This window comes from Oryzias latipes, chromosome 4 (assembly GCF_053564925.1).
Source record: "Oryzias latipes strain Hd-rR chromosome 4, Olatipes_Hd-rR_3.1".
In the NCBI taxonomy this organism is placed as follows: Eukaryota; Metazoa; Chordata; class Actinopteri; order Beloniformes; family Adrianichthyidae; genus Oryzias; species Oryzias latipes.
In genome coordinates, this window is record NC_136240.1 from 32,921,278 (window position 1) to 32,944,101 (window position 22,824).

Below are 22,824 nucleotides of genomic sequence, written 5' to 3' on the forward strand. Positions count from 1 at the left end.
TAGGATTCACTTTAAAAACACACAGCTTCTTAAAAAAGACATTTCATGAAATAAAGTTTTGTGTGTAACCCTTGTGCTATCCTATGGGGTCAAGATGACCATTGACGTGTTCTCCCTACCATGACAAAGGTGGATAAAGGTGGAAAGATTTCATGTTATCCATGGACACCAGTGAAGATCACAAATCATTGAAGAAAAAAGGTTCAGAGCACTGTCTAGTGGGTCTAGATGACCCAACTCCCCATGTCAAAGTGCCTAGGATAGCACAAGGGTCAAAAGATAAAAGTTGTACAAAAAAAAGCTGATAAAAACACTCAACTTAACTCAGAATGATTCAGTGGGAATAATAATAACTAATAATAAAAATTCCTAATATTCAGTGTCGTAGCATAAATAGACCTGTGACTGCAGTTGCTCAGAGACTTCAACCTTTATGCTGATGATGTTCCCCTCTACTTCATTAATCACAGGCACCTTTTAGAGAACGCTGAAAACTAAAAAAAACAAATGTCCTTTTTGGGTCAAAAAAGCAAAATGGTTTTCAGAAAACAGACTGTTCCGCTCGGAAACCAGCTGCAGAACATCATACGAAGCCCCCCCCCCCCCCCCCCCCCTCTGTTATTTCAACACGACTTCCTCTTTCTCATTTCCACATGTAACAATGGCAGCCCTCATTTCTAAATCCACATTTAAAGTAAAAGCATTGAACACAGGATAATGACCTGAACAGTGCATTTGATCAAGCTAATCTGACAAACCAACTTCCAGTGTTGTCACGGCAACAGACGAAGCCTTCTAAGCTACGCCTCATAAATTGTAAAATGATGAAAATACGAACCCTCTTCATCTGAATCGATCGAAGCCTCTCCTGATCAAGTTGAGTAGAGACGGATCCGGTCAGTGGGCCGCTCTCACTGCCTCACGCCACGCATCTTTTTAAAACAAAGCATAATGGATCCTTTCTTTACCTCCTACTTAATGCATACTTGGGATAGCCCAGACAAGAGGCGAACGCAGGCAATGCAAAGAACCGTTTCTCTGCAGCACAATGCCATTCATGATGAATGGGGTGTTGGACTCCAATCCCTTTTCTGTACATTTCTTAAGTTCATTTCAACTTAAAAATAGACAAATTAAGATCATTCAAAAGCAACATTTATTGGCAATTGCATTTTAAATACACAATAATAACAAAATTTAGAAAGTCTAGAGCACACTAATACAATTAGTTTCTTTTTTTTTTGGTAAAACTATTTACAAACTTTTTTCTTTCAGTTTGATAAAACTGTACAGTCATCTGTCCACAGGAGGGGGTCATAAATAATTGGGTGGACCCAAGGCCACCAAGGTGATATTCAACACAGGGTTTGCTCGCAATATCAGTGAAGACGGAACATTTACACCAAAGCATCTTCTCTTCATTTATCGTGCACTATCGATGGACACCAACCAACCAACCAAGTGCGGAACCCCTGCTGTGGTGGTCACCGACTATATCGCTCCCATGTTTTGCACAAAAAGCTAAAAATAACTAGAAACAGTCAGTCAACAATTATCTTTGGAATTTGTAGTCGTTTTAAGAGGTGGGCTGGGCCATGCTTCCAGAGTCCCTAGGCCTTCTTCATCTTGCCGTTTTGGGTGCTTCCATTTTCAGAATGAGCAGAGCCGTTGCTGGTGCCGTTAGGGGTGCCGTTGGTGGCGCCATGCTTGATGCTGTTGGTTGTTCCATGGCTGATCCCGTTGCTGGTTCCGTTTTCATAGCATTTGCCATTCTTGTGGGCTTTCCCGTTCTCGTGGCGCTTTCCGTTTGCATAAGCGGCGGTGCCGTTCTGGTGCTGGCTCTCGTCCTGCTTTGGTAGACGTTTGCCCTTCACGTAAGCCTGGACCCAGAAGTTGGAGAAGAGGATGAAGAAGAAGGTTCCGTACATCCAGACGAGGTGGATGATTGTTGGGAATTGGTAGCCGCAGCTGTCCATGAAGTAATACTGGGTGGCGTGGAGGGATACGAGGACAAACTGGATCTGCCAGGAGAGAAAGAAACAAATGTTTGAAAACTTTGTCTCAGAACGCAGGGCAGACCTTTACCAAGAGAAATCTCTTCAAAGACCCACCCAAATCATGTTTTTAACGTGTTCTTGTAGTATTTCTCTCATTAAAGAGGACGTTTATTAAAGCTTTTAAGACTAAAACTGCATTTTGGAGGATTTCTTATTCAAATTGCGTTGGATCAGGAGCAGATGGAAACCGGATGTTTGAAAAAGCTCAGACTTCTGACGCAGCTACTACCGCGGCCGGGATAAAAACTTTCTCCGCTCCAATTCTAAATCCTCCAGACAAACAGATCCGTATACGTTTTCATTTCCTCGTCTGAGCTGCCATCTGGATACCCTCAATATTTCTCGCTGTTTTTAATGCTACGCTAATGTTAGCTTGAGAGGCACTCGTCGCTAGCAGGGTCAACTGTAAACAAAAGGCATGCTGGGAAATTAGCTAGTCATTTCTGCGCAAAAGCCAATTTCTAACGAGCTTCTGCCGATATTTCTGAAAAAACAAAACCGTTTTCTTTCTAATTTTAGCTTAAAACTGCATAATGTTAATTAAAAGACAATTGGGGACGATCGATTTTACAATAGAAAAAAATGTGGTTGAGTGGGACTTTAAGCTACAGCACAGGGTTAACATACCAGCTGAATAGCAGTCATGTATTTCTTCCACCACAAAAACTTCTGGAAGCGCGGTCCAGCAGCAGCAAGACCGTAATAGAAATACATGATGACGTGGACAGAAGAGTTCACCATGGCATGGAAAGATCCCATTCCACCTACAATACAGACATGAATTAGAGGACAAGCAGCAGCACAAACACCGAACGTTTATCTAAAGCTATGGACGAGCTTTTCCTGTTTACACAAATTATTTCTGTTATACATGATTTACACAAGATTAGCCACAGGTCCTATCTAACCAGGACAAATAAGACAAACCAAAGCAAAGAGATTGTGGACAATCCATACTCGTCTGGTTTAGACTGGAATGCAGGGTAACTACAACGAAGCACAAAGCTGGTTTTGTTGTCCTTTCCACCCAAATGTAACTGGAGGATACTTACCAGGAGCATAGCCAACTCCCCACCACCAAGTCCATGGCATGAAGGAGTGGTGGAAGATGTGCAGAAAGGTAATCTGACCGTCCTTTTTCCTCAACACAAAGAAGATCTAGAGGAAGACAAATGTTGATTTTAAACGTCGTCAAGCACAGATCCACAAGCAGACATTAGGAACCGGACTTACTGTGTCCATAAGCTCAATGATCTTTGAAAACCAGAAGAGCCACGCCACACTGACCATCTAATGGGGAAAACAATGGATTTGTCAGCATTTACAAAGTAATGTGAAGACAAACTGGCTTTAAGACCCAGGCCTGACCAGCACACCACTTACTCGGAGGGCCTGAGGACTGTCTGAGGTGTCAACTGCGTCGCATCTCCAGGTATACGTTGTGGCCCAACCAGACATCAAAAACTTAAAAGACACAGCAATGTTATTTACTGATATAAAAATGAACTTTGCCAATTCATTTCAAGTGTTGAATTACTGACCTCATACACAATGTATATGGACAGTCCCACCAGCAGAAAGTTGTAGACTATCATTGCTTCCTTCAGCTGAAAAGGTTTGCGGTTGGCCATTATGCGAGGTCCAAGGTACAGTACAAAAAACAGGTAGCACAGCAGGATCGCCGTCATGGGAACAGGACTCTGCATCAGCGGATAGTCTTGAACCCTTGGATCTGCATGGACACAAATGACGTTTAGCCGACAGCGAGATTTCAGGAGGAAATGTTGCCGTATTTGACCAGCAAGTCGCCTACCAATTCCCGCCACGAGGTAGTCATAGATGTCTTTGGCGTGGTAGCCAAACTCTTGGATTTTCTGCAGCATTTTGGCCGTCTTCTACTGTTCGCACGTGGTTACTTCTGAGAAAGAAGAAAAAAACACAACAATGGTGGATTTATTAGTTAAATAACTAACCTTCTATTATACCGATCATATTTAAAAATAATTAAAACAAAGGAAAATAGAGAAATCAGGAGTGCGGGGGGGAACACGTGCATAAAAATGTGAACAAGCTTGTAAGTCTTTGTTAAATGCCTTAAAAAAGGAGAATTTCCCCACGCAGCCGAATGAAAGGCTTTAACTTGGCTCAAACCCTCAGCAGACATGGCCTGACATCAGAGAGGAGGTGCCACAGAGCACTGGGAGGGCCGGCTTCAAACCACAATAAGGCCGTTTGTGTACAAAAGCCAAACCCAGGAGGGAAGACACAAACTCCTCTTTTAGAGATTGCTTCAAATTTGGGCGTGTGGATGACAAAATCTGTGGAATTCTGACATTTTACACCAAAATATCTCCTCTAAAATGCTGTTAATACTACAATGACTGACCGATATGTTTTCCCGCTGCCAGCAGATGTGGTGGAACTGAAATGAACAATTAAAAATCAAATGAAGCGCTCTTCCTCCACAAATGTTCTCCTTATATATGTTTCAAAGTAATCATTTCAGCCAATGGAATGAAGGTCACAACAGCGCCAACACCAGTTAACCATTAAGAACAGAAATGTTAGATTTAACAGATCAATAAAACCAGACTTAATGACACGATGATGTCATGAGAAAAGTTTCACCCATAGTTTTTTTCCCTGCCTGGAAAACAAATGTTTAACACTTTAGGGTCCCTAAATTAAAGTCGTGCACAACAAACATGCAAAAAGAGTTTTGTACAGTCACTGTGTTGAAGCCAGTTTACAGGCTTCAGCAGATTACCATAAACTTATTACGTAACTTAAAAAAAAACATTTCAGAAACCTCCAGAGTATGTGACACACGTTTGCTCAACTTCCTTCAAAGGTATGCGTCTGTAAGCAGTTCCAAGCATCCGACCTGTCAAACGTGCACGTGAGGGTTTCATAACAAACGTGGCATTTCAAAAATTTCTGTGAGGAAAAAAAAAACAAGAAGAAGAAGAAGAAAGAAGCCCAGCTGGTGTTTTGAGTCTGTGGTCCCTCACCTTTCAAAGGGAGGATAATGGAGCTGGTTATGCAACGACTGAGTGATAAACAGTTAATGAGGAATAAAGTTAAGTTTCAACCTAAACATTTTGATACCAGTTTACTAGTACAGATGGGAAAACGTACTGGCAATTTCATAGACTGCTCTGGCTGATAAACTCTTTGCTCTCATTAGAATCCAGCAAAATGTCTTTTTTTATTTAATCAATAGTTGGATTTTGTCAAACGGTTTCATTTATTTCAGCTTCTCTGGAGGAGGAGACACTCCAGCAGCCCGCCGGGGCGGGGCGGGGCTGCAACGTGAGCAGAATAATCCCAACACCTCCAAGTTTATGCAGTGAAACTTGATTTCACTAAAACATGGAAACCGTTCCGTTTAACTTTGTCCCACTTGAGTCCCAGAAAAATGAAGAGACTTAATAAGGAAATTCCACCCCCCATCTCCAGGTCGACCCCATCCTGTTGCTTAAACACGTCGTCCGTTTGTCGTTAGGACCAAATTACTCTGAATCAAATATTCATCAGTTAAAACAAACAGAAACTTCCACACTTTTTTGTCTACAAGTGGTTTACATTCACAGTGGATTTTCCAAAGTCTAAACTAGTAAGATTAATCGAGAGGAAGATCTAGAGATTATCTTTTCAGTGGTAAAAGATTCAGATTTAGATCAAATTCAAAGGAAATGAAGGCTCTTCTGTAAGCAGAACAATCTCCTCTCAACACCAAGGAGTCTGAGCTCATTTCAGCCCAACCCACCCCTCAACTAAAGGCCTAGGCAGAACTCTAGGATGTCCAGCAGCTGCCGGTTCTGTCAGCATCTCGCCGCGTCAGCAGAACCGGTCGTAAATGCCGCAGCAGGACATGAACTTCCTCACGTCGGTGAGAAGCTTCCAAAAGAGCCAGCCTCCCCGTGACACAATTTAGATGAGGCCGTGGGACCCTTAAGCCCCTTATAGGAAAAAAAGAATAAAACCTGTGTACCTTCACAGCAGATAGACCTGAAATTCAGACGTGGAACCAAAAGTCAGACGGACATATTTATCAAAAAAGTCTGAATTTCACAAAGCAGTGGAAGGTTTTTCCACAAAGTGGAGACAGGAAGTCCAACGGATGGAAAACTGTAAGTCAGACTCACGAGTTAGAAGTTAATGATGAACAAACTGGACGAGGAGGGGCAATAAAAAGTTTGTTTAACTTGGCTATACATTTCCAAAAGTTTTGGACAACCTCCAACTTACCTCCTTAAGGACGGAGGTTCCTCCTTAAACCACCAAAGGCTGCGAGAGCAAAGCCTGGAGGACTGCAAGCAGCAGCAAAAGCAGAGAGGGAAGAGAGAGACACGGAGTGTAGGAGGGATGGGGTGAAGGAATGAAACGGCGAGCTGACAAAGTGTGACTGGTACAGCAGTCTGCCGAATCCCCACCCTCCCTGACTCACACCGTGGATGAATAACCAGCTCTCTAAAGGAAGGAAGGAAGAGGCTGAGCCACAGAGAGAGCAACACCAGCGAGGGGGGGGCGACCAATTTAAACCCACGCAGCACATTAAAGCCAGAGGCGGGATTCTTTATGACCACCGCCCAGACTGCACACACACACGCAACCCCCCCACGGTCACACCCAGCCCTCACATACAGCTCAGGAGTTGCCTGGTAGGTTTTCCTTCCCCCTCGGAGTGGGCTGATGGTATTATTCACAGGCGCAGAATCAGCAGAGAGCGACCATGAAAGGGGGCTTTGTTATGCCTCTAATCAGCCTACACCCATGAAACTGACTATTTTTTATCTGGTTGGTATAAAAAACTAACACCTTGAGGTTTTCAGACACATTCTGCACCAAACTTCACTTTTAGAGTTCCACTCCCACTTAAAGCATTTCTACTTTTCTTTGTCTGCCACACACACATGCAGAACGTTCATGCTGACTTAGTAATGGAAAGAAGTGAAGCAGAAATTATGATAACAGAGACATTTAGGAGCTTTTTCTTCAGCCAACTAGTTAACATACCAGAGTGATTACACAAAAAAGGAAACGTGACTCATAAAAATAATGCTTAGAGATTCCAAAAAAAAAGTGAAGAGATGCCCATCAATGGATCGAGGGTTTTCCAGACGCTGCAGTTCAAAGTCAGACATCTGATAACCGTGCACGTGAAATTGGCATGCACGAGTCATCGTTAGCGTTGTTTTTCTTACCCACTAATCAGGTCTTACCTGAAGGTCTGGCCCTCGAAGACCGCCTGGAACACCAGAGCTTCAGACCACCCCTGAACCCATTCCCCCAAACACCAGCCCCTAAAAGAAAACTACCGTAAATGGCCTGTCCACATTTTTAAAAACAGTTTTTTTTAAAGTGTAAGCAGCAGGATTAGTCACTGATACTTTAATACTGACAAAATGCCGCTTTTGAACAAATGAAAACTTGTCAGAAGACATCCACATGCTAACCCGCAGATATGTTCACCAACAACTGATTTAATGAAAAGAAATTTCTTTTGAAAAATCAAAGGTTTGGATGGCGAGTGTGGATGTACGAAACATAATTAAAAAAGGTACAATAATCCACTTTTAATTTTTAAATTAGGATGAACAAAGTTATTGCAAGGTCTAACGTCTAAAAATCAAAATCTTCAGACTTTTCAAGATGCAAACACTGATCCAGACAGAGCTACATAAACCAATAGAAGCTCCTGTAGACATATATGGTGTCTAATGGTTTCTCTGTTGCAACATTAATGTCAATAATCCCCTAAATTCCTGCGTTAACAGCAAAGACATTCATTTCCACCATTTGGCCGTCCGTGAACTCTTCTTGGAGAAACAGCAGACGCTGATGTCCTTGGTCGTCTGGTTTCTGTAAATGTCTGACCTGGACAAACGCCTTTTCAGGCCTCAAAGTAACTGTTTAGTGAACTTTAATAAACAAAACCGTGAGGACCACTTCTTCTGTTTCACATCCAGGCTCTGGCAAACTTGGAAAAAAAAAAAAAAAATATATATATATATATATATATATATATATATATATATATATATATATATATATATATATATATATATATATATATATATATATATATATATATATATATATATATATATATATATATATATATATATATATATATATATATATATATATATATATATATTTATTAATAAATAAATAAATAAATAAAAGCACAGATTTTATCTCAGCAACCCTAAAACAGAAGAGCAAACAGTCAAAAAGAAAAATACAACTACATGAATCTGAATTATGAAGCTTTAATGCTTCAGATGAGTCGGCTTTGTTGTCAATGATTTAAAAAAATACAATTTCCCATCTTTAAAAACAGATGGAACAGACAGCCCCTTCTCAGCTGAATTAACTGGAGGGGAAAAAAATGCTAATGTTAAGTCTTTGAACCAACAACCTGCTGGAGAACCCTTGTGCAAATATGTTTAAAAGTTTATGATTTGTAGGGTTTATCCCCTAAAAACTTCTAAGCCACATCAGAAACCACAATTCTGAAACCAAAACCATGCCTGCTCGTGCCACCCAGCCACCAGGAAAACACCGTGTTCCAGTCAAGCCTGTAGGGCCGCTCGCTAAAGCGAAGACAGGCATTGACAGTAAGCTCCATCTGTCCTCCGGTGACGGAACCGGGTCCCATCCTTGAAAGCAGAATCTCATCCCAACTTGTTCAGCCGCTTTGGCAAAGACGATGAAGAAAAGCATTCAGCAAATGTTCAGCACAGGCCCAGGATGTGTAAACTAGGATTTACAGCATTTTCCATCCCGCCTGCCAACAGGAGAGGGTTCTCAAACACGACTCAAAGGAAAATATTCATTGACCTTTGAAACACGACGCCTTTGCTCTCCTTTCAGATCACCAGGCACATAAAGTTACTGACTATAAAGTATTTACAAGCCTGATTTTGATATTCTGCCTTGAAACATCCTTTCTGGATTTCACCTAAAGTGTTTCTGTCAAAGGATTTTTCTATTGGGGAACTCAAATATCTTACTGAGAAAGAAAAAAAGTCCAAGCGGGACCTGTAGGAATCTAGGGAGTAATCCGACCCCCCAATCACAAACTCACCAACAGTGAACCGCTTCACCTGAATTCTAGAAGAACTTTGTGGAGGAACTGTTTGAAACTTAAGGAAGGTGTGCTTCAATTTAAAATAAAAAAAGAAGGAACATTGAAGCGACATAACCGTGAACATGTTGACAGCAGTGAGCCTCCATTGTGTCTGGGCGTGTAAACCAGTGGGAAGGGCGGCTCAGACCTGCAGCTATTCAGCTCCATCCCGACCAGTCTCATTCTCCGTCAGCACTTCCCTCATTCACGTCGCCGCTATGAGCGACTCAGATTTCTGTAACTTTCCAAAGGGAACAACTATTCACCTGTCGTCAATGAAAAGGGCTCAAGTTCGTGACGATAGTGGAGACAAAGTGGGCCAAGAGAGAACAGCAGGGAAACCTGCACGAAGGGGCGGACTTTAGCGGACCGTTAAGCAAACTTACACTCTTAAAAAGAAAACTGGTAAACAAACAAATGAAAAAACTCCCACATTTGTTGAAAAGTACGAAATAATGAAAACCAAACCACTTTTGGATGTCAGTGCTCTCTATTAGTTTCTACTCCAACATTTCCACAAACAGCTAACCTTTGCCCCACATTCCCAGAGCTCCCAATGTTCCTGAGCTGGTTTTACCACCAGGTGAGAAGTCGATCGCCGTCATTGAGGAGACTTTATGAATCAGCAAATGATGAAAACCAAAGAAACTTCAAGACATTCTTTAAATTGCTAACAGTGCAATATTTCTACACCTCGTTGACCACATCAGAGTTACACTTGGAAATCCTATTTAGAAAGGGTCGAGTACGACTTTCACAGAGTTTTGTTAGGATTACAGATCAATGAAAGTGTTTTTGTCGTCTTTTGTATTTGTTCAGATTCTTAGACCTCTTAGATCTTTGATTCATTGGACTGAATTGGGTCATTAGGTTCAGAACTTTAAATAAATAAATAAATAAATAAAAATAGGGTGGTGGTGTGACCCGGTGAGGTTTGTATTTAGACTTTCATAAACAAAGACGCCTGTAATCTGATAAAGTGACTCATTTATATTTAATAATTTGCCGGTACAGAGTCCGCTTACTGAAATCCAGTGTTTGCCAAAGGATGGCATTGTAGAGATATCCAGTTCAAACAGTAGCCATAAATTTGACACTCTGTCTTTGACACTTTACGATCCCGTTATCAGTTTGTGCTCCGGTAAGATTAATAAAAGAAGGGACCAGGATGCATTTAAGGACGTCTGGTAAAATAGGGAAAAATATCTAAGGCATGTTTCTTTGTGTAGCCAAGAATCATTGATCAGGGGAGATTTCTGCTAAAGGAAGGAAGTACCATGGCAGCACACGCCAAAGCGTCCATCTGGTAGAAGTTTTTTTTCCTAATAAATCATTGGGATATTCTTTATTTTAACCGGTAGAGTCTTACAAACGTTCGTCCTGCCTCAACGTGAAGCTGGCAGAGAGGATGTTGACATAGGAGGAGCTCACAGCGATAACAGAGGGAGGCGGCAACAGTCACTCAGCTGTTGACATTATTAGGAGATACACAACCAGGTGGGTTGACCTTGAGAGGTTGTCATTATCTCCGTCATCGTCGGTTACAGCTCTCTGTTTGCACTGTTAACAGTCAGAGATCCAGCATTGACGAGGGCTGGCAACTGCAGGCAGAATAATGCAGGGAGATCGAATAAAAAATAAAAGTGTTAAACAAGTTACTGGTACTTTTTCCCCTCGTTTGTGTTTAGAGAAAAGTATATTTTCAGAAAACTATGCAAATATGTTACTGTCAGGGATAAAACTGAATGCTATCCGTCAAACATTTGATTTTCCAACTCTTATCATTTATAATAGTTACAATGAAAATGTTACAACACAATGGGTTACTCTTTTTTAATTAGACAATCTGAAAGCTAGTTGTAACCAGTTAACCAGCAGCGGACCTGAAGGACACCTTCAGTAAAGGAATAGGTGACCAACTAACATAATTTGAGTTGAGTGGGTTTTCAATGGTTTAGTTGGTTAACGTTGACCGTTAACCAGCGGGTTTAGAAGAGAACTGAGAACCACAGAAAGTGGGAAATGTCACTCGGTCATGGAGAAAAATTAAACGGCTCTTTATCAGAGTTACTTCTGTTTAGATCAAAGGAGATCAAAGATTTGAAAAAGAGAGAGAGATTAGAGATTATCAACTGTTGGAACTGATGCGCACCTTCTAATGGACATAAGGAATGCAGAAAAGTGACGAACAGGAATTTACTTTAGTGATTTTCCATAGTTAAGATGGTTAACGGTTAACCGTTAAGATCAAAAGGAGATCAAAGGAATAAAGGAGATTAGAGATTAGCATTGCATTTTTTTTTTCAATCTAGCTGCTCAGGTGGAGATCACCAACAAGCCGGTCACCAACCATTAACCAATTATGATCGGAGTCTAAACGTCAGAAGTTCGCAGCATCACGAACTCCGTGACCTCGAGAGCGCGGGAGGAGCGCGAGAACTCCATCAAAAATCCAGAAAAGGAGGCAAAAGTCAGAGAAACGTCAAAAGTGACTCACTGTGGGGAGAAAGAGGGCGCGCGGGTGTCGACGGCTGGCGGGAGAGGCGCGTGGCAGCAGTTAGGCGAGCTTCCTCTTCCTCCTCGGTTTAAATCTTCCTCTTGACCCAGCCCTTTGATGGAGCCCCGAAGGGGGCGGGGGCCACGTCTGCACCGCCCACCCGCGCGGTCGCCTCCTGTGGACGAAATCAACCGACTGCATCAAATGTCACCTCTAAAACTCTGAGGTTTGTGTTGTATGGAAGCGACTCTGTAGCATAATTAAAAATAAAAGTCAAAACCAGAAATGCTTTTTCCTTTTCAAAAAGTTCTCTGGTAAATGTGTAGCAAAATTCATTTAGAAACGTCTAATTTGACAATTAAAATGGATTAACAGAAATGCTTTTTAATTTTCAAAATGTAACTGCATCAAATGACTCAAAATTAAAATGAAAAAGCATTCCTTCAAAATGCTTTTTTCCTTTTTTACTTCAACACCAGTTCTTCTGTGTCATAATTAAAACGAAAATGCAAAGAGGGGATTGCATTTTCACTTTAACATCCACCCTGCGAACATTGTCGCATATTTCAATTCGAATAAGCGTTTCCAGCGGGGAGGCGGGGCGATGACGTCAGTGCTTTTTGAAAATGAAATGTCAAATACCATTTTCATTATCATTTTAATCAAGTGACAGAATAAGCGGTGTTGAAGAAGAAAATGAAATAGCATTTTGGTGGATTGCTTTTTCATTTTAATTTTGAGTCAAAAAAATGCAGCTTCAGTTTGAAACTGAAGAAGCATTTCTGGTTTTGACTTTTATTTTTAATTATGCTACAGAATCGCTTCCACAGTGTTGTATTCTGTAAATGTTCAACAAAAATAAATAAAGATAAAAACTCCAAGTCTGAGGAAGACCATGCTTGATACGAAGACTTATATGTATTTCTAATTAGCAGAAACTTTATTTTAATTTTAATTCATTGTTAAACTGTATTACAGTGTGAATATATACATTTTTGTATTTAAAGATTACATGTATAGTACAATTTATTTATTGTATTGTATTATGAAAAAACTGCTTCTGAGGAAGACCATGCTTCTCCAAAAATTGTTCATTCTATAAACAGTGCGAAGGAACATTAACACATATATTTTGGACCTGTCAGCACGCTATACTAGTTGGAAACAAGCTGTCAACTCGTATCATGATTTGTAATTTCCTCCTGACTTGGAAAAACATTCTGTTTGGTTTCACTGAATATGATAATAAGCTATCTTCACAATTCTATCTGATATATAGAATGTAATAAAACCCCACTAAATTTGGCAGCAAAACTTCAATTTGTTGCTCAAATCAGACATTATTTCTCCAAAAAATGCTGTCTCTGCTTCATAGCTTAACAGAATGTCCCTTTTATTTTTGTTGTTTTTTACCCTGACAGTATAACGTTCTTTTTTCTTTACGTTAAATGTTCTGAATAAAGTTATTTAAAGATAACTATGCTCCTGAGCTGAGGGGAAGTTTCTTTTGAAGGCTGCTTTGGCTCAGATAAAAGGAATCTGTGTTAAACTAAAAGTAAAATATTCAAGTTTAAATATTTTAAAAGATAAAAACAAAAACAAAAGTGGAAACATGCAGCTTCTTCTTGGAAACAATAATACAAGAAAACTGAAATAAAAAAATTCAAAAAGATTTTCAATCTTTCCAGAGCTGGAAGCCTCTCTAGTTCAGGTCTGCTCTTAATATTTCTAATATTAGAGGATAAAATATCATATTTGGAAGATACATTTATGATTTATGGGCTTAACTCTGGACAATAAATGTTTTCGACTTCCTTCAAGATTCGGTAGATAGAAACATTTGTAGAAATCCAAACTCTGAAGTCACTTTCGATGCTCTCGTAGTTTCGATTACGGGTACGACATATCCCTGTTTCATAACTATAGTTTTTTGTAAGCATAATTTTAATGTCCTTAAATCTTTGCAAAAACCCAAAAGGTCAAGAAACTAAAAGTCTGTGTATCTTATACATGAAGGCCATTGAGACAACTATTGGGTTATGTAAATAAAATGCAACTGAATTGAATTGAATTTAAAGTACATATGTGTTTTTGTCATAACTTTTCTTTTTTTAAGTTTCTACGTTTGCTTTATGTCAAACTAAAGCTCCAAGTTTTATTTAACGTTAAAAAATTGTTGTATTTCAAGAAAGATGAAGTTTCAAATGTTTTTCTTCACAGTTTTTTTCCTTCTAGTGTTTCAGTTCTGTAGATAAAGTGAATTTTTGATGGGACTCCAGATTAAAAAAAGGTAGAAAAAAAAGAAAATCTTTTTAAAGATTATAATAAAAAACTCCCCAAAATAGATATGTGATGTTTTCATTCAGAAAACTTGTCTTTCTTTTTCAAATCTGAATTTAAAGAACTATCTATACTTTTACAGATAATTGAGATCATTTGCACAAAATATGTAAGATGGAATGATACCTCGTTTTTCTGCTAAATCAAAAGTTATCTTGCTTGCTTATCTTAATCTTTGTGTATATGTGCTGATAAATTTTGATCATCTATTTTCAATGTTTATGTTTTAAATTCTACCCAAGCTTATTATAGTTTTGTTGAGTTCTTCAGATTCCAAATGCCAAATAAATCATGCTTCCTGGTGCTGGAAAGTGGGGCATTTGGCTGACTATAGGGAGGCAGATCTACTGCACAGAACTACTGCCATAAATGATAATTGTCAAGAAAAATTACAGAATTAAGTGAAACGGTCGGATAAAGACACGACGCCATGCAGAAATGAGCATAAAACGGTGGGGGAAAGACGTTAAAAATGGTGGTAAATGAAAAACACACCTGAGTGACCAGACTTTTTATTGCTGCCATGAGAATGTTTTCCACCTCGTGCACAACAGGTCAACGACACGCGTTTATGAAGTGGAGATCTCATTTAGTACAATGCAATATCTGATAAGATAAGCGTCTGCTCTGTCAGTCAAGCAACATCGGGAGATGGCCCACGTAAAACCGTGATGCACATGGATCAGAGAAAAACAAAGATTTATCCTTGGAGTTGACTGATGTCCTAAAGATGGGTTTAGAGTAAAAAAAAATGCGAAGGTCGTTGTGTTTCCATCAAACGTCCACCGTGATAAGACGCTCGCTCTGTTTGTGTGATTATGAATCATCCACCAGGTCATGTCATTAAAACACTGACAGGGACGTTTCCTCTCAAACTCCTCACTGACTTTAACTAAGAGGGACAGAAACCACACCAGAAATGTGCTGGATGTGGATGAAGCCTTGAATTTTACAGATAAAAGAAAACAAACAATTTTTGCAGCTCGTTTGCAGTTTAACTCTCCCAACCTTTGAAGCTATAAAAGTTGAGTGAATTGTTCATGTGGAGTTTTTGTGCTGCCAGTTGGTTTTGTCAGACCGCATGGTTTGGGCTTGCCGTAAACTGTGGAGTGACAGTCACATCGTATAGAACGACAAACGCCCTCGCTCGTCTACTTCCTCCTGTCACATTTTTTTACGATGAAATGGGAATGTTTGAGTCACTCAGGAAACGCAAGTTATGCATGAGACATCGCTGCATTGCTGCATCCATGCCTTGGAGTATAGACTACATTTTTCTGTTTGTTTTTTTCTCCTCATGACTCAATACTGAGAGTGAAAAAGGTTAAGTTCCTTAGTTCTGCTGTGAAACATCACTCAGGAATTAGTTATTAGTGATTACAGTTAAAAAATATATAACACAATTAAAAATTGGTAGTGTGACGGTCGTTTTAGTTTACGTTTATTTTAAGCTCAGTGCACAACTTGGATGTTTGATTTTATTTACTCATATCATTCATTCATTTCAGTCTTCATCTTCTGAACCCGTTTTGTCCTTTTCGGGGTCACATGGCTGCCGGAGCCTATCCTCGTCGGCGAAGGCAGGGTACATCCTTGGACAGGTCTCTGGTCTGTCTCATATCAGTTCTGTTATTTTGAAATGAAATCTTCTTTTGGCTCCAATCTTCAGGCATCGTCAACAGGGAATCCTCCGGGTTAGATCGTGTTTCACGTTCTTCTCATCTAAACTGAAAGAAAAAACAACATTTCAATGGTGACTTGGTAAAGTCAAAGCTGTTTTATGCCCCTCATATTACACAAACTCATCTGTTATCTGTGTAGAGACATGTTACTTTGCAGTTGAAGACAGGATTTTTCACAGTTTGAGGTTGTTTTAAAAAGTCCGAATCATTCATTTTTGATTATAAACTGAATGTATTTTCAATGAAAGAACTGAAATGCTCATGCAACAGGATAGAGTTCAACCCCATAACTTCCTGAAGTTGAAACGTTATAAAAAATCATAATGCTATATCGATGACCTCTAGTGGATCTATTGAGCTACTGCAATCCAGTTGCTGCTTTGGAAACATTTCAATGTATATAAAAGGGCACATAAATGTGTATTTGAAGAAGGATTGGGTGCTGTGGTGCAGGGGTAGAGTGGTCACCCTCTGATCTGTGTCCGTCCCTGTGCAGCCATGTGTTGAAGTGTCCTTGGGCAAGACACGGAACCCCACGTTTTTCTAGGTGGTTTCATGTTGTCGCCAGTGTTCTGCAACGGCGCAGCCAACAGTGTGAGCTATATCAATATACAGCATTGACCATTTTTTACCATGTAAAGGAAGCCCATTTGTTACTACCAAAGCTTTGCACCACAAACATCCTTGCTCATGTTTTAATGGTTACATTTTGAAACTAAATTCTAACTGATTTGGTTATATTTTTGGGGGGGGGATCTCCCAAAAAGTTGAGTATTTTGTCTCAATAAAACTACGAGCGGGATCTTTTTTGTGTCATTTTGTCACAGAGCAGAAAACAAACTCTGCACACTTCAGTGGGACTCTTTCATTTTGAGACAAAGACACAAATGAGCCTAAAACTTTAAGCCCCTGAATGGATGGAGGAAGTAGATAGTTGCCAGCAAACACGCCTCGTCTGTTTATGAGTGGAATGCTGGTCGATGGAAATGTTCTTTTTCCATGTGTGGAGGTGTAAAATACCTTTCGGTGTGCAGCAGGTCTCAGACCTTTCAAATGTCAATGGGTTCTAACGCCGTTCTGATATCCAGACTTAAATGCGGACCCCCTGACTGGCTCTGTCCTGGATCAGAATGAGGGTCTGTTTTCAGCAGAGGGCTGGGTTCTAATCAGATGAGTGGGCCGGCTGCCCTGCAGCGGGATGACAGGGGGAAAAAAATGTAGTGGGAGGCACACAATCTGGGCTTGGTGAGCCGTTTTTCCAGTCCCTCTTTTCCCTTTTTTACTCGTAGGTTCTTGGACACTCCCACTGACACACACACACACACACAAGTAGATACCACAATGGAGAAGACAAAGTCAGGATGTGACATCAACACAGGAAGAGAAGCCAAAACAAGTTTTTTTTTTCTCTTTTTCGCCGTGTTGGAGCCTCTCAGACTGTTAGGATCAGAATAGAGGAAAGCTGGAACTGACCTCCACAAGGAGTTGAATCCTCCCTGAACTTTCCACAGATTCCCACCACATTCCGTACTCGACTGTGGGAATTCAGTCAGGTACAGTGGAGACAGATTTTCCATTCTGTAAGCTTACTTACCCTTCCTCTTTTGGTTTCCAAAAAAACGTTTTCTTTCTCGGCGTAAATGAAAAGGTCGTGTCGATTCCTCGGTCGGTGAAGACCAGAGAAGTGTGCATGCAGACGCGAGAGGACACGCTTCAGGCTGGTGAGGCGTGAAGAAAGTGAGCCAAACTGATGTCATTTTGTTCCTCATGCTATGACATTTGAAGCCATTGTAGTTCAAGAGACCAATGATGTCAAAGGTCATCTTGAATTGTAAACCAAAACTTTAGATTCCGTTCAGCCCCACTCCCATGCTTCTCTGATGTTATTTACGTCCCCCAGTGGTCAGCCATGAAGTGAAACCAGACGCACCAAGAAAGCGGGTGAGGGACGAAGCAGCTTCTCTGCTTTCTGACGTTTTTACTGTTATCTTGACAGACAGAACCGAGGCAAGAGAGAAGCGATGCGGTTCATGCATGTGGAGAGGGATTTTTTTTTGTACAACGGTTCTCTTCAAAACGTCAGTCCGAGTCGGTCACGAAGAGGCAGAACCTTCTGCTTCTTCAAGTTGCTTAGAGAAAGCAACCGCAGGAAATGGTGCGACTTAAAACGGGACACAAATGCGGATATAGTATCAGGTTGCAGCCAGAGTGACTGGCTGTCACATCTGTGTCCTCGGTGTGGATTCCTGCAGGACACCGGGAATCAAACACCAACACGTTCTCCACACAAACAGCTTGTAACGTTTCATTGTTTCAACAGTTAGAACCTTTTAAAATACGACTTCACCTAACATGTAATTCAAAGCTGTTGGAAAAACTTCAAAATGAGGAATCGGCTGTGAGTTTTTCCAATTGAAGAGGTTTTCTGCCTGTGAGTGATGAGATCATTTCTCTGGGGAAATTTCTCTGTGTGCTCTTTAAACTGATAAATCTTTGTTGAGTCTCAGTCTGGCGTTCACAAGTCCCGGTTAAGCTGGGCTCTAATGAGCCGCATCTCTGTCCTTTTTATTATTTGTTTAGATGGCTGGCTCCGAAACTCCTGTGATTGGATCCCATCCATCCTTTAAATCAGCAGAGTTTTGATCGGCCGTTTTGTTTTCCTCCTTCAGACTTCAGTACTGCACAGCTTCAGGCACTAACGTAGGGTTCAGGAAACCTGTGATTCAGTGCTCTTGTAAACAGTCGGTTTGCAGCGTGTCTTTTGCAACCGTGACAGAATGAACTCCGACATTTTTGGACCACCTCTAATGTCTCTGCTGTGTTTCACAGAAATATCCTCCCAAACATCAAGTCCCTGCAATCTCTTCATGAAAGACACGGACCCCTCCTGACCCGTTTCAGCCGTCCTGTCCCCTCTCAGGAAGATTGGAATTTCAGTCAGACCCAAGTGTTATTCTGGAGAGGAAAGTCAATGGCGCTCTGTCTCGGACAAGTGTTCAGCAAAGACAAAACCTTTAGGCCGAAGAAACGGTTCGAACCCGGCACTCAGCGTTTTGAACTCTACAAGAAGGCCCAGGCTTCGCTCAAGTCAGGCTTGGACCTGCGGAAAGTGGTTCAGCTGCCAGAGGGGGAGAGCCTCAACGACTGGATCGCAGTTCACGTTGTGGATTTCTTCAACAGGATAAACCTGATCTACGGCACCATGAGCGAGTACTGCACGGAGCGCACATGTCCCATCATGTCTGGGGGGCTGAAGTACGAGTACAGATGGCGGGACGGCGACGACTACAAAAAACCCACCAAGTTGCCCGCCCTGAAGTACATGAACCTGCTGATGGACTGGATCGAGTCGCTCATCAACGATGAAGACATCTTTCCCACCAGAGTAGGTGTGTGTTAGAAACCAATGCCTGGAGGTGTCTGCTCTGGTCTGGAGGGTGTAATTTGAGGAACGTGTGCCTGCTGCTCTCAGTGATGTGTTTGTGGTGTCAGAGTTCAGGGCAGTTCTGCTCCATTAAACTTTCAGATGCGGATGCTGAGGTCAACAAGGGTTAATTACACAACAAACATGACATTTACAGCAGATTAATTAATGTTGGCTTTATGTTATCCTAATGCCAGGTTTGACAACAAAGAGTTATTACAGAAAAACTCAGCCCTAAAAATTGGTGTGTGAACACAGTGCATAAAGTTTGTGGAGGGAGCTCTGGTTTCCTTTAAAAATACAGAAAAAATACAATAAAAGGTTATGTTTGGCTCCAACATTAAATGGGTTTTCCATATTCTTCATCGCCTTCAGAAAGAACAAGACACCAAACAGTTGTTAAGAATGCATAAAACACATTTTTGGTCAATTACTTTTGTAAAATTAGGCTTAATTGATCCTAAAATACTAATTAGCAAATCGGAAATGAGTTGTCTCTGTGAGCAACATTTGTCATTTTACTGATACAGCAGTTCTTTTCACATTTGCATTTATGTGTAAGAGATGTAAAAGTATTTTACACTTGAAGTTTTGACTCACGTTTCTACTCAGCGGCCTCTTGGATGAGTGTCTGCCCTGAGAGTGGAAGGTGATGAGTTCAAATCCACACTTGATTCATACCAAAGCCTTCCTGCTTGACACTCAGCATTATGGAGTCAAATTGGGGGGCTAAGATGCCAAATGGTTTCCAAGTGCCGCTGTTTCTCACCAGGGAGGGGTCAAATATAGAAAACTAACTTCCCACACTCCGGTGTGTGACAGCTAATAGGACTTTGACTTTTAAAAAATTGTAATGTTTGAACATCACTGCTAAACTACATATTCTACACAAGAAAATAGTTTCTATCTCTTGCTGATTGTGTTTTCTTCCTCACCTCAGGTGTACCTTTCCCCAAGAACTTCCAGCAGGTGTGCAAGAAGATCCTGAGCCGTCTTTTTAGGGTCTTTGTGCACGTTTACATCCACCACTTTGACAGCATCTGCAGTATGGGTGCGGAGGCCCACATCAACACCTGTTACAAACACTACTACTTCTTCATCTCAGAGTTCAACCTCATTGACAACTCTGAGCTTGAACCGCTGGTGAGTCCGCTGACAGAGTCAAATAAAGAAGGATGTTGTAGCAAACAAACCAGAGATCTTTCATAGCGTCTTCTCTGTGAGGAAATGCTTCATGTGTCTGCAAAGAGGTCATGCTTGAGGAATATTAACAACTTCATATCAAGTACACCTAATATATTCTGGCTATGATAACCCCTTCATGTCTGAATTTATTTCCAATTTTATAAATATATATATATACATTCTTGTGGGTTTTTTTTTAACACTTGAGGGGATACTAAATTAGTTTTTAAGGAGTTTTTGATAAAACAGTATATTGCAACACACAGCGTGAAGGGGATAATTTACTGTCCAAAAAGGTAGTACAAGGTACTCTACTGTGACAGTTTTACTTTTTTCCATTAATATTTACATTACATAGTGAAGAATATTTGAAAAAAAGTATTATTATTATCAGTTTTATTATAGACTTCGGAAAAAAACAAATGTAAGAATTTTGGTATTTAATAACAAGGTAATTTGCTTCTCAAAGCAGATGAAAAGTGGAACAGGAAGCACCAATTTTAACTTAAATTCCCACTCTGATCATCTTCTGATCCATTTTCAAGGCTTTCCCAAAAGTATTTGATTCATGATGATGCTGTTTTAAGCCAAGACCCAATAAAAACATTGTTTTCTTGGACATAGTTTCTGTTGAGCAGCAGGAGTTCATGATAAATTCACCTCTGACCTCTTGTGGCTGTTGGTGGGGAGCTACCCTGCCCCCCTTCCCCTTCCCATTGCTGAGAGCTCTCTGTTTATGTGCTCTTCTGCTAGCTTACAGCACCTCTCACCCCCGCCTCACATCACTGGGGCGACAAAATTCAATTCAATTTCAATTTTATTTATATATAGTAGCCCAATTTACAACACAGTCGTCTCAACGTGCTTCACTAAAAAATAGAATCAGTTTTACAATACAATAGCTGACTGCTAAACTTAACTAAGCAGACTAAACTGAACACGCCACCCCTGTCCTGCCTGGACCCTCCTTCTTGGTAAGAAAAAACTCCTGCAGGAAAAAAAGAAAGAAGAAGAAACCTCAGGGGTGTCCACATGAAGGAGGGATCCTCTCCCAGGACAGACAGGTGAAGTACCAGAACCCTTAGAGAATAATCCACCTGTCTAACGCTACAACTACATGTTTGAATAGTCCAGCAGATGGACTTCATCCAGGTGGAACTGGGTGATGACTGGAGGCGTGAGACGAGACAGAGATGAGGTCCCCAGCCAAGAACAGAAGCATTGACGAGCCAACTGTAATTTGAATTGCCACTCCCCTCTGGGGGCCAACACATAAACCGTTCTGCACCAAACAGAGGAAAAAAAAGGGGGGGAGCAATATGAGAGATATCCAGCCGTACAGTTCTGATCCAGATTCCAGCTCAGACTGGAAAAACAAAGACGTTCATGGATCTAATTGGTCTGATGGTGGTTGCATCAAAATGAGGCGGAGCAGGGAGACTGTGGCCCCGCCCAGCAACTTTTTCTATGTCACAAATTCAATCAATTTCAAACTGCATTTCTTCATCTGCTCCTGATTTACTATTTAAAGGCAAAAAAATACTCAGAAATGCAATTTTAAGCTCAATTTTTGTCCTTCATCATAGGAAAAATGCAACAAGAAAATGTTTAAAACACCAAAACCACAAATTTTCTCAAAGTGGATGTTAAAGTTTTTTGCCACAAAGCTTGAGAAATGTAAATCCTCCACAGGGAAACACTCATCAACCCTAAAATGCATGTTTTATTTCACTGTTTCACCTTCAGTTCTTGCAGTTCAGTTTCTGTCTCTGTATTTACAACGAATCGTTTTCATAACTCGTAACCCTCACTACATTGTATACATATATTTTTCATACTTTAACTCAACTTTTGTTTTTCTTTTGCTGCAGAGAGAGATGACGGAGAAGATATGCAACTAACCCCTAAGGACAAAAGAGACGTGAAAATATTATCTGAGCCTCAAGAAGAAACAGCCGTTTCCTCAAAACTCTTTATACATTTCTTTATGCACTCATGTTTGTTATTTTTGTAAACATTGTCAGTAAGATTTTTAAACTTATCAGTTTTCTTCAGATGGAAAAACTGTGCCTTCATTGAAAATGTTTTAATCCATACTTGTGGTGCTTAGATGTCTTTATGAATTCAAACATTTCCATTTCAAACATCTCTTCATTGTGTTCCATTCTGTGTGTGTGTGTTCTGATCAACAGTGTTTGTTTACTAGAATGACTGAGTTGGTTTTTTCAACTAAGTGTGTTACATAAAAATGTGTAGTGCTTATAAAATTTTAAATTGACTATTTATTTTTTTATGCAGTGGTTATTATTTATTTATTTATTTGTTTACTTATTCAATCTCTAGTGGATGAAACTATTTTGGAAATTATCAATTGTTATTATTTAGGTTTATAATCATGTAACTACATTATTATCATAATCATCGTCAGTATTATTATTAATATTGAAAAAATATTAATAATGATGAATGCCCTTGTCAGTATAAAATATGTGAAGAAAAGA

The 22,824-nt window shown here is 40.3% G+C and overlaps 2 protein-coding genes and 1 long non-coding RNA gene across 7 annotated transcripts; 1 reads left to right on the plus strand and 2 right to left on the minus strand.

Moving 5' to 3' along the window:
* Window positions 1-1,138: 1,138 nt before the first annotated feature.
* elovl1b (ELOVL fatty acid elongase 1b) lies at window positions 1,139-11,843 on the minus strand. 3 transcript variants are annotated; one of them, XM_023954541.2, is made up of 9 exons: window positions 11,693-11,803; window positions 7,283-7,363; window positions 3,871-3,975; window positions 3,599-3,789; window positions 3,441-3,521; window positions 3,291-3,347; window positions 3,110-3,215; window positions 2,685-2,821; window positions 1,139-2,021 (listed from the first exon to the last, which is right to left on the minus strand). In XM_023954541.2, exons 3-9 carry the CDS (start codon window positions 3,938-3,940, stop codon window positions 1,611-1,613), a joined length of 1,053 nt encoding a protein of 350 aa, XP_023810309.1. In that variant the 5' UTR covers window positions 3,941-3,975; window positions 7,283-7,363; window positions 11,693-11,803; the 3' UTR covers window positions 1,139-1,610. The 3 variants fall into 3 exon arrangements, with proteins under 3 accessions (XP_023810309.1, XP_023810310.1, XP_004068381.1); XM_023954542.2 differs by lacking the exon at window positions 7,283-7,363 and having other exon boundaries at window positions 11,693-11,843; XM_004068333.4 differs by lacking the exons at window positions 7,283-7,363; window positions 11,693-11,803 and adding an exon at window positions 6,309-6,588.
* A 2,685-nt stretch (window positions 11,844-14,528) lies between these two features.
* Window positions 14,529-16,875, minus strand: LOC105354011 (uncharacterized). 2 transcript variants are annotated; one of them, XR_002290040.3, is made up of 3 exons: window positions 16,735-16,875; window positions 16,183-16,286; window positions 14,529-15,759 (listed from the first exon to the last, which is right to left on the minus strand). It is a non-coding gene; the product is annotated as an uncharacterized LOC105354011 (long non-coding RNA). The 2 variants fall into 2 exon arrangements; XR_013655809.1 differs by lacking the exon at window positions 16,183-16,286 and having other exon boundaries at window positions 16,735-16,874.
* Window positions 16,876-17,053: 178 nt separating this feature from the next.
* Window positions 17,054-22,602, plus strand: mob3c (MOB kinase activator 3C). Of its 2 annotated transcripts, XM_011474495.4 has the most exons (5): window positions 17,095-17,267; window positions 17,363-17,451; window positions 18,544-19,103; window positions 20,079-20,281; window positions 22,195-22,602. In XM_011474495.4, the coding sequence occupies exons 3-5, from the start codon at window positions 18,686-18,688 to the stop codon at window positions 22,222-22,224; spliced, it is 651 nt and encodes a 216-aa protein (XP_011472797.1). In that variant the 5' UTR covers window positions 17,095-17,267; window positions 17,363-17,451; window positions 18,544-18,685; the 3' UTR covers window positions 22,225-22,602. The 2 variants fall into 2 exon arrangements, with proteins under 2 accessions (XP_011472795.2, XP_011472797.1); XM_011474493.4 differs by lacking the exon at window positions 17,363-17,451 and having other exon boundaries at window positions 17,054-17,267.
* Window positions 22,603-22,824: the final 222 nt, after the last annotated feature.